This window comes from Psammomys obesus, unplaced genomic scaffold (assembly GCF_907164565.1).
Source record: "Psammomys obesus unplaced genomic scaffold, mPsaObe1.curated_primary_1811, whole genome shotgun sequence".
In the NCBI taxonomy this organism is placed as follows: domain Eukaryota; kingdom Metazoa; phylum Chordata; class Mammalia; order Rodentia; family Muridae; genus Psammomys; species Psammomys obesus.
This window is the reverse complement of record NW_026596095.1, coordinates 16,694,279-16,705,835: the sequence shown is the minus strand read 5'-3', so window position 1 is coordinate 16,705,835 and position 11,557 is coordinate 16,694,279. Positions and strand designations below refer to the sequence as shown.

At 41.4% G+C, this 11,557-nt stretch overlaps 1 protein-coding gene across 1 annotated transcript; it reads left to right on the top strand.

Annotated features, from left to right (window-relative positions):
• Nucleotides 1-2,052: 2,052 nt before the first annotated feature.
• Nucleotides 2,053-2,367, top strand: LOC129691888 (60S ribosomal protein L37a-like). The gene has a single exon (XM_055628072.1). The coding sequence runs from the start codon at nt 2,053-2,055 to the stop codon at nt 2,365-2,367; it is 315 nt and encodes a 104-aa protein (XP_055484047.1).
• The last annotated feature ends 9,190 nt before the right edge of the window (nt 2,368-11,557 follow it).

The window sequence follows — 11,557 nt, the reverse complement described above, 5'->3', positions numbered from 1 at the left end:
AACACCATACACGTATGGAAAATCTCATTCCCTGCTCAGCTGCTTTCCTGTTTGTCTGTTCACAAGATCTGTTTATGGAGATTCAAAACTAAATATTTGATTTTGCACCAAGTACAATGAGAACAGAAGAATGGCTCAATGGATAAAGGTGCTTGCTGCCAACCCTGATGACTTGAATTCAATCCCTGGGATTTACGTGGTAGAGAGAGAGAGCTGACTCCTGAAAGTTTTCTCTGACTTCAACAGGCATTCTGTGGCATGTATATACTCCCACAAACAACAAGCAACCAAACACAATTAAAAATTATACAAAAAGAATAAGTGGAAGTTTTCACAAATATAGGAACTGCCCAACAACATAACGGTATGATGGATTTCTTTATTTTTATCCTTCTAGATTTGCTGTGGCAAACTGTCTATCTGCATCATAATTTCTCTTCTACTTCCTGCTTTATTATTATGTTTTATTATGCTTACCTATAGAAATCATCATCTTCCATTGTAGCATGTCATTAATTTTCATTGCACTTGCTTTTTTAAAAAATCTGTTTTCTCTAACTAGAATATAAGAAGGTAGGTTCTTTCATTTATTTAGTGGTGTTTTTAAAATTCTTGACTATCTGGGACATATAGACTTTCATTGAATTGGTATTTGTTGATTTTGTAACTTACCTGTTATTCCAAATTGCTCTCTACAGAAACTAAGGCACAAATGTTGACATCAAATGTGTATTTTTCTCATTTCTTTCTTTCTTTCCTTCTTTCTTTTTTTCTTCCTTTCTCTTTTTTTCCTTTTTCTCTCTCCCTTCCCCCCTCTTTGTCTTTCTGTCTTTTTTCTTTCTCTATCTCTTTCTCTTTCGTTTTTGAGATAGGGTCTGTCTGACGGACAGTACCGGCTGTCCTGGAATTCACTGTGTAGACTAGGTTGGCCTTCAACTCAGAGATCTGATTCTCTCTGCCTCTCAACTTCTGGGATCAAAAATGTGTGCCGCCACTTCTTGGCTTCAGTGTGATTTTTCTTTAGTTGAAAATGTATGACAGTTATTTTGTAATAGAAACAGACAAAAAGCATACTTGTCACTATTCAGATCTTTGGATAATCAGATTCTCAGACTGTTTACTGTTAGTTACAATCAGATGGCACTAATACTTTCTACAAGGTAAGTGTCATGGCTGAACAGTCAGGGTCTCGGAGAAGCCTTTCCCCAATCTGTATGGCTTGGGTTTCTGCCTAACATTTCATAGGCCGATCAGAGTCTCAGGTAGTGCATGGGAAAGTGATGAGAGAATGATTTGTATAATGACAACAAAGGGAAGTAACTATACGTATGACTTATGGAAGTAGAGAAGATAGAAGAGGAGTTCCTACTTCTTGGCATTGCTGGATAAGTATTTGAAGACAGCCTGGAGCTATGCAAAAGCATCAAGCAGAGAGAGGCTTCTTCCAAGATCCTTTCTCATATCCCACCCCAAAGTTTTGAATGTGTAACCCCTTGACCTGTTCTATCATTCCTTGATTTTATACCTCCCCAGTGACATCATGTCCCAGTCACTGGCACAAAGATTTACATTTGACTTCTTATGGAGGAAAGGATTTTGAGAATGTGGTTTGTCCTAGTATGTATCTAGTAGCCTTAGCATCTAAGCCTAGGGCTTGGCTTGCATATGGTTATTTAGTTTTTAAAGGTGAGATTATCATCTTATTATTTCTAGCTTCTAGTTTTAGAACAGGAGAAGGGCACCATCACGAAACATCACAGCATGTCTGTTGACAGAGGAAGTGAATTTTGCACCGAAAAGTAGAATTCATAATCATAGAAAGCTAACAATTAGCACATTATTTAAAATACCCTAAGCATGAACTGGGGGCACAGTTCAGTGGCAGAGCACCTGTCGAGCCCATAGGAGGCGCCAGGTTCAGTGCTTCTTATCAGTAGGTGCCATGCAACAGGAACACAACAGGGACAGATTGAAAGTCCCTCTGCCCAGCCACTGGTTTATAAAAGCACTTTGAGCTCTTCAGGCTTGGGCATCGCTTCTGGCAACATGGACATGGCTAAAAGTACCAAGAAGGCTGGGATCATTGGGAAATACAGGAGCCACTATGGTGCCTCCCTCCGGAAGATGGTGAAGAAGATTGAAATCAGCCAGCATGCCAAGTACACTTGTTCCTTCTGTGGCAAGACCAAGATGAAGAGACGAGCCGTTGGCATCTGGCACTGTGGTTCCTGCATGAAAACAGTGGTTGGTGGGGCCTGGACCTACAATATCAATTCTGCCGTCACAGTGAAATCTGACATCAGAAGACTCAAGGAACTAGAAAGAGTAGAAGCGCCTACCATTCGAGACTCGCCTAGACTGCAATAAATGGGTTAATTTACATAAAAAGGGATAGTTTTTAGAGAAGTTGGATGGTATAAATATTTTAAGACAAAAGTATTAATATGAATTTAATTTCCTTTATCTGTCTTTGGCTGCCTTTAGGTTGTGAACTATCTAAATGAAATGCCGAGAAGCAGAGGCAGTTATAATTCCCCACAAAGCCACTAGCTCCAAATAATTGATGTCCTTGCTGTGACCAAGACAGGACACAATTTTTTTTTTCTCAGTAAGCATTCCTGAAAGGTTTCTAAAGGTTTTCATTAAAAAAAAAAATAACAAATGCACAAACAGTTCTGAGAGATCAGTTAAAAATTAATTATCACCCCTGTGAAAGTTTACATTTAAAAAAAGTCATTCACTTTGAGTTAGTAAAGTTTCTTTTACTGATTCAACTGGCAGATAGATGGGCCCTTTCTGTGTTATTCTAAAACAAATACTTTAAAAATGTCAATTAGATATATCTCTATAGAATGTACTGTCGATCTGCTCTTTAGTAAAGCCTAATTAAGATTCCATCACAGTGGCAAATGGAAGACGCGCCTACTGACAGTCTCTGTACTGTGCCCGCCAGCTTTCATTCTGGTTCTTGTTACATCATGTCTTTGGGAGACGATTCTTTAGATTTCACTTCACATCTGCCTCAGTGAGTGGCTCCTGGGACAATATATTCTCAAGTGTTTCCTGGGGCCTCCCAATTAAGTGCAATTTGGTAATAAGAGTTTCTTTGGTTACTGGACTACTCTCTGAGGTTTTTGAAGTCTGCAGATCTCACCCATAAAACTGTTGATGCTACCCAAAGTACAGTAGTTGAATTTAGGTGATAAAACCGCCTAAATGGTTTGAAATTTATGGATTTTTTTTAAAATGGTGGATTTACCCATCCCCTGACTACTTGGCTATTTTTTGATGAGTTAGAATCAGTTGGGCTTAACTCCACCAATGTCTCTAAACACAGCTGTTTAGATGTCTGGTCTCAGATTCTTATCTTTCAGTCAACCCAACATTCTTTGTTTCTGTACTATTTGTTAATACTTTTCCTATTTTGCTTTCTGGTGCCATGATTGGCAACATGACCAAATGCAAAGCTCGACAGGGAGGAGGTCAGTTCATATTATTGGAAAGAGGTTAGTTCATATTACTGCTTGTAGTCCATTGTCGAGGAAAATCAAAGCAAGAATTCAAGCAGGTCTGACTTCCCTTCATGACGGACTATGATTGGGCCATGCAAGCCAAATACCCCCTCCTCCCTAAAACTGTATTTAAAATTAAAAACATAATTCCAGCAAGGTGAGAACTTCAGTAGGTCAGGAACTTGAAACAGAAACTGTGGTAGAATGCCGCTTACTGGTTTGCTCACAGGCTCCTAGTCAGCTACCTTCCTTACATAGCCCAGATTCATTTGCCTAGGATTGATACTGCCCATAGTGGACTGAGTCCTCCTACATCAATTCACAATCAAGTCCTCCTCCCCTTCCATCTGATCCTAGCCTATCCGGTCTCATCAGGACTGGCTGCATTGTCTTCCTCTGTGACCTGGCAAGGCTGCTCCCGTGCCCATGGGGAGGTAGGTGATCAAAGAGCCTGCCACTGAGTTCATGCCAGAGATAGTCCCTGTTCCCCTTACTAGGGAACCCACTTGGAGACTGAGCTGCCATGGGCTACATCTGTGCAGGGGTTCTAGGTTATCTCCATGCAAAGTCCTTGGTTGGGGTATCAGTATTCTTAAGGAGCTAACATAACTGTCACACACCAATAGGTTGTGCAGATGGTTAGGATACCCCAGCTTATGGTTATTGAAGAATAAACTGAGAGTTAGATGCAGAATGTTCTGGAGTTCGAAAGCTTTGAGATGGGGAGTCTCTTCGCCATGGTGGTCAACAGTAATTTCACTGCCTGGATTGGGTTTACTTTGTCCAAAGACTGGAACGGGGGCATCAGCATTGATGCCTGAAGCTGCTCCTCAAGCTACCCCGAAGAGGGAGCATGCCTGGATTGCCTAGTGTGTCTCACCCGTGACGGCACGGCTGAGAAACAAGAATGTCATTGTGATAGCATGCCGAAATGTTACTGAAAGGAGGACTACCCCAGCGTCAGAACATTTTCCCCTGGAACAGAACAGATGCCTGCGTGCACCTATTTGAGAGGATCTGTGGCATTGTTAGAAGTCTCTTCAAAATGAATCATTATGCTTATAAAGGAATGATTTCTTTTCAAGATGCCAAGACGCATGTTGATACAGATTCTCCCAGAGTCTATAAAACTTCCTGACCTTGTGACATTGTGGAAAATGGATGGATTTCTTTGTGCTTCCTGTGTATTCTTTGGCTGGTACCAGACCATCTCTGCCTCTGTTTTTCTCTAGGCCGTAGGGCAGAAATGCATAAATACAGGGAGTGTGTGGGATATGCAACGAAGCTGTGTCTCTTCTGATGTGATTTTATTTCATTCATCCGTTTGCATTCATCAGTAGCCTAGAGTGAGCTCAGTGTAGGTTTCTACAGCTGAATCCTAGTGTCTTCTGGAAGAACTGGGGAAGCTCCTCAATTCTTGTCAAATTTCTGTTGAATCTGCAAGACCAGCTTGTCATTAAATATAACTTTAATATTAACACAGCTTTGGGCTTATAAAATGTTATGAACATAGTATGAAGAGTCCCCATGTAATCCTATTATCATCACCTTTGTTAATATCACATCTACTGACATTGTGGTAAATTTGTTATAATAAAAAAATGGAATTGATACAAAAATTTACTTTTATTAATATTCTCCTAGTTTTTGCATAGCATAATTTGAATATTCATGTTTTTTTTTAATCTTAAGTTAGAATCTAATGTTTCACATATGGGCGAAAGACTATGTCCTGAGGGCAGAGCCCTCACAAGAAGATTCGTGTTGGCAAAAAGAGGCATAGGTTTGGTTATGATTCTCAGTATCTGCTTTGATACACTGCTAAGTAGAGACTTTCGGAGGCCCTCTGTGGTAGGCTCCTGTCCTGTTACTTGTTTTCTCTTAGATCCAATGTCCATCTCATTTGTCTTTCTAAATGAGGATTGATCATCTTACTCCAGGTCCTCTTTCTTGTTTATCTTCTTTAGGTGTATAGATTTCAGTATGTTTATCATATCTTATAGGCCTATATAAGTGAGTATATACTGTGTGTGTCTTCGGCAGGGCACAGGGAATCATGAAAGAAGGGGGAATTAGTATGACCTGGAGAGGACAGGAGCTCCACAAGGACCAAATATATCAGGGCACAGGGGTCTTTTATGAGACTGTTTCTTCAACCAAGGACCATGTATGGATATAACCTAGAACACCTGTTCGGATGTAGCCCTTGGTAGCTCAGTATCCAAGTGGGTACCCTAGGAAGGGGAAGAGGGACTATTTCTGACAGGAACTCAATGGCAGGCTCTTTGACTGCTCCAACCCCCAAGGGAGGAGTAGCCCTGCTAGGCCACAGAGGGGGACTTTGCAGCCAGTCCTGAAGATACCTGATAAAACAGGGTCAGATGAAAGGGGAGGAGGGCCTCCCCAATCAGTGGACTTGGAAAGGGGCAGGGAGGAGATGAGGGAGGGAGGGAGGGATTGGGAGGGAATGAGGGAGAGGGATACAGCTGGGATACAGAGCTAATAAACTGTAACTAATATTAAAAAAATAAAATAAAAAAGGAGGCATAGGAGTTCTGGTTGGCTTTTCCTGCCACATGAAGTCACAACCCGGAGGCACTGTATTTGCAGCAGAAAGCCAGTCTCCAATAGATACTGAATCTTCAAGAACTTTGCTCTGGGATCTCCAGAAATGTAAGAGAACATATTTATTCTTTTTCTTTGCAAATTCCTGTTATGTTCTGTTGCAGCAGCACAAGTGGGCTGAGAACCTCCTGTTTTTCCTGTATGACGTCACTGCTGAGGTTATTAACCTTGCTCACCTGATTGAACAGCGCTTTCTAAACTATAAAGTTGCTCATTTCCTCTCTATTTCACTGTGCAGAAGTCATGGTAAATGTCTCACTTTCAGAACGGGAGAATTATATCCAACTCCACACCACATCAATCCTTCAGAGTTTTACACTGGGAGCTTGTTTGCTTCTGTAAGTGTGAATTCCTTGGAGCTGCCTTTCGACTTCAGGATGTAAATCAACACTGTTATATTATTATCACTATTAATTATTATTATTGTTATCATTTGCTCCTTTGGTTTTGGCCTTTGCTTTGACCGTTGTTATCTCTCACGTCCCTTTGAAATACTCCTGTCGTTGGGCTGAGTACTTTCTTGTTATTCTGCCCCTTCAGGAAGCACCAGGCTCATTTTGACTCCTTCCAGTCATGTGGACCTGCCACAGCATTAGAATCTGGTATTTCTCCAAAGATTTTTTTGATCAGACTAGTTTTTGGAGAAGCGTACTTTTGTATTTTCTTTATCCTTTCTTGAACTTCTAATATACAACTAGGTTAAACACGTCATAAACTGAATTATTTGGCTGGTTAGAGATAACATGTGGCAAATATTATTTAACCTCTACTGTCAAGAGGTGTGCACTCTCTCTTGATCTGGGCAGGCTTGTGTCTTCAATATGGCTGGAGTTATGCTATTCTGCTTTGGGTCCCAGGCCTCCTTAGAACTTTCTGGGTTTTTTTGAATATTCTAGAAGACGTGGGTTTCTTGTCCCTCTAAGTGACTGAAGACAGCAGTGGAGAGACGCATGCTGTTTTTTTTTCCATTGTGTTAAGGCTCACCTTTTGAGCCATGTCTGAGAAGGCACCAGATGTGTGAGTTTAGCTATCTTGCATGCTCCAGATAGGCAATATGGAGAGCACACTTGTGGTGCAGCCCAGCTCTGCAGACATTCCCTCCTCAGAAGCAATGAGCTAGAAAAAAAATAGTGATTTATTTACAGCATTTTGAAGCAAGGGAGAATTGAAACAGCTTATAAAAATCTTTATTCTAGTGAGTATGCTAGTATGTGCTAGTTTCTCCAGCACCCAGGATATAAGTCAGGAGGACTGAAAGTTTGAGGCCAGCATGGCCCATGCAAGGTCTCAAAAGGGATCGTTATTCCTGTTGGTTGTGTAGCTTCAAAGAGACTATCAGTAGCCCTTTTGATTGTATTTTATTCCCTCATCTGCCTACTATACAAGTATTTTCAAGATTTCCTGTCTTTATTCTTAGTATAATTTATGCAACTGTGCATCTATGTAATTTGGTGTTAATAATGCCTGTTACAAAGTTGCTGAAAACTTAACCATGGACCATTTCAGAACAGTGGATCTCTGAAAGCAATGTCTTGATCAGTGTGTGATAATTCTACCTCAGTGCCTGAGTGAGCAGAGAAATTAAATTGTCTGGCTTTCAGGTCAGAGTTGGGTAAGAATTTGGCATTTCTGACGTATTACCTGCCAGTATGGCCTTATGTAAATAAAATCCTGCTACCTGTGAAAAATAGGAATAACTGTATTTATCTTAAGAAGTTGCGGAGACCGAGTGAGGTAAAGCAGGGGCAGAAGTGTGTGTATGTCAGCTGTGCTATCAAAGTCATGTGGTTTTTGTGTACGATAACTAGGCTCATTTTGGTAGCGCTGTGGCTACAGCAACAAAAGAAGAGCTAGCTTCCCATGGAGGTGAGGTTCAGGACCTGTCTCTTAATTTTTGGCCTTTGGCCAGGTTATAGCAGAGACTCTGGGTTTCATTCTCTACACAGCGGAGAGGCGGTGCAGATCTGGGCAATATGGTTTGTGCGCACCGGAAAATGGATGTTGGTAGAAAGAAACCCCAGCATGCAGATCCCATAAGGTGATGGGGGTGGGGGGAAGAACAGCAAGGTTCCTGTCTGGCAGATAAAAGAGCTTACAGCTGACTGCAGGACCACAGTGGCAAGGCAGAGGTATTCAGCATGGCTTTTTGTTAATGGATTCCCTCCGATACCCAGGTCAGACAAGTTCTTTAATTTTCCCCAAACTCTACCCTTCAATGAGGCCTGTTTGAGGCAGGGACACTAATCCAGCCCTGGGGTGGAATACTTCCTCCTCAGCGTCCTCCTTTGATGTGTAGCTGATATAGAACTGAGTGCCAACATATGTTTGTACAAATACATTGGCGAATGTAAGCAGCCCACTGCTAATTATTACACTCTGAGCCTCATGTGAAGTTTGAATGATGCCCCAAGGAATCTGAACCTAAGAAAATTGTGTGTGTGTATATATATATATATATACATATATATATATATGTATATATATACTATATATATATATATACATATATATATATTCAAATGTTAGTGAAACTGGGTTAATTTCTTTGTGGTTGAAATTGGAAGACACTGCAGAATTACCTTGTCTTTCAACTCTTTGACAATAAAGTGTTTACTCAAGGAATTCGGGTCAAATAGCTGCTAGAAGAAATTGAAACATAGTCAGTTTTTAAAATGAAAAAGAGAAACTTGGATTTAAAAATCTAAAATTGCTTTGGCAAATTAAAAAAAAGATTAAAATAAGAACAATATAACTTAAACAGACCCTCCAAGACCAGAAAACAATGTGTGTGACAAATGGTGAAATATTAGAGATGATTTATGGGTAGGGGCTAGAGTTACTAAGTGAAAAAAAAAAAAAAAAGGAGTGAATAGTGTGGGAACTTCAGAATGGCTTGCAGTGCCCAAGAGCATTCAAATTCAAATCATTTTGGAGCACTTTGGTGGCTTAGCATAATCGGGAAGGTCATAGCAGCTGTTGTCCTCAGTGTTGTGGTCATCCACACAAAATTAAAAAGATGCCACCCTCCTCAGCTGCCTACGTGCCTCTAAATCAAACGTTATTGTTATTTTTTTAGCTTGAATTATATGAATATATTTCTGCCATTAGTTTTGCTGAAAGGCTGATTTAGTGACTCCAAATGGTATTTCTACTTCTAGTGACAGAATTGCCCTGTTGACTAGTTTCTGAAAAACCGGAATCCCAATTATAAAAATTTTGCAAAAATAGCTTCCATTTTAGGAATGCAGTTGTGTAATTGTTCGTGTACCGTGATCCTTCCATTCCCAAACAGAATCTGTCCGGTATCCTGAGATTTCTTTTGTAGCAATAAACTTGATAATCAAACTTGACTTTTTTTTTCCTTCCTTTTCTGGGACAGTCTCGCTGCATAGACGAGGCATGGTTTGGAACTCACTATATAACCCAGACTGGACTCAAACTCTTGTGATCCTTCTGCCTCAACTACTTGAGTGCTGAGATTACAGTATTTTATCTGCCTCAGACTGGCTTTTGATACATTGATTTTTAGCTTATGGAATTTAGAAAATCCTTCAGTCTTTCTTGTTTTACAAACCCCATTTCTAAATTTGTGTTATCGCCGTGGTTCAGCTGCATGTGACAGGTCTTCCTGTTGCTGCTGTACTGGTCCCTGTACCCACCTCCCACCCCCCCACTCTTCTTTAACATTTCTGCTCTAACCCCTCTATAGAGGGATGCCTCCAAGTTAGAAAGAAGATCACATCCATCGAAGTGAAAAAGAGTATCACATTAATATACGTCAAAACTTCTCACTGTTGCTACACAGCTGAGTTTATTTTTCTATTCTTTGGGTGACGTTTGCCCTGTCTGCTTGCTCCTTGAAGCTCACATTACTCTTCCCTCTCTTTTCTACCCTGTTCTCAGCTCAAGACTCCATCTCATAGATCACGGAGAAAAATGACAGTCGCCAGAGAGCCCTCACTGGCTGCTCTATAAATAACCTGCCGCTGCTCTTTTTTTTTTTTTTTTTTTTTTTTTACGGAAAAAGAGCTAATCTTGTCAAAGGCTGGTAAGTGCAGTTTTTCTTAGTGCCCTACTCTGTTCCGTCACTTTAAACACTGCCCTCTTTCCTTTTATTGTGATAGGAGGGAGGGGTTGCTGATGTTAGGAATGTGCCTGCAGACAAGCATGGCAGCCCTCTTTGCCTCTGTGGGATGCTGCTCACTTCGTCTTCTTGAGGAGAAATGACCTGTTAACCTCCTATCTCCCTCCCTGAATTCTTGCTGAATTTCTGCCACTCTTCCTGGCTTGACTTCTTTGTGTATGTATTTCTTGCAAGTGCTTGTGTGTGTTAGGTGCACATTCAGGCATGTCCATGCATGTGAAGGCTCAAGTTCAGTGATAGATGTCCATCACTCTCTTCATTTTTGAGTCAAGGTCTTTCTGAGTCTGGCCAGACATCTTGAACTAATAGGCTGTGCACCATCGTCCTGGTATAGTACTAGTGGGTCTCTGAGTAACGCCGAGGCTTGCTAGCCCAGGTGGGCCTTAAGTCAGGAAGTAAAGAGCTACACATGCACAGTTCCACCACTGAGCTTCCTCTGAGTCAGTGGCTCCAGTCTTATCTTAGGAATTCCAAGGGTAGCAGACTCACCAAGAGAAGTTGAGTCGAGAAAGGAGTTTTACTGGTGGGAGACCAGAGAGAAGGCAGAGTTCCTGTATGGTGCAGGCAGGATCCGGAAAATGGAGTACCATGGACGGTCCCCATTGAGCGTTAACAAAGCTTTCATGGACAGAGGCTCAGAGCTGGTCAGCCAAGGTGGCCCCATCCTGGGTCCGGGTGCCTCTGAGTTTCGGCCACGTCCTTACGTACAGGTTCAGGTCCGTATTTGTTTAGGTGAAGAATGATAAGAAACCGCACCAGGACCTGGGGCCATTTCAGCTTCTGCCTTAGAGCAAACATCAGAACTGCTGCTTTTCAGTTCTAATCCTAAACTTCCTAACAGTTTCTTCTTTTAAAACGTTTTTATTATTGTTCCTTCCTTCCTTCCTTCCTTCCTTCCTTCCTTCCTTCCTTCCTTCCTTCCTTCCCTGTCTTTCTCTCTCTCTCTCTCCTTCACTCTCTGTTTACTTCATTTCTTTCCTTCATTCTTTAGGATTATGTTTTTGGGGTCACAGCATGCATGTGCTGGGGTGCCCCAGGAGAAATCAGAGGACCCTTGTAGGGGTTGATTCTCTCCTTCCATCATGTGGGTTCCAGGGATGCAACTCAGGTTGTCAGACCTAGTGGCAAGCATCTTTGTCCACTGGTCGTTTCTAAACTATTTTTGGTTTGGCGAAATAACTCCTTATTTCCTTTAGGAAAGGTAAAATTCCTACCAGGACCTGGTTAAACAATGGGAAATAAAGAAGGAGAGATTGGTCCTGAGATCCTGCAGGGA

Bases quoted from the DNA above. Each gene is read 5' to 3' on its own strand.
- LOC129691888 (XM_055628072.1), top strand. From the start codon at position 2,053: ATGGCTAAAAGTACCAAGAAGGCTGGGATCATTGGGAAATACAGGAGC.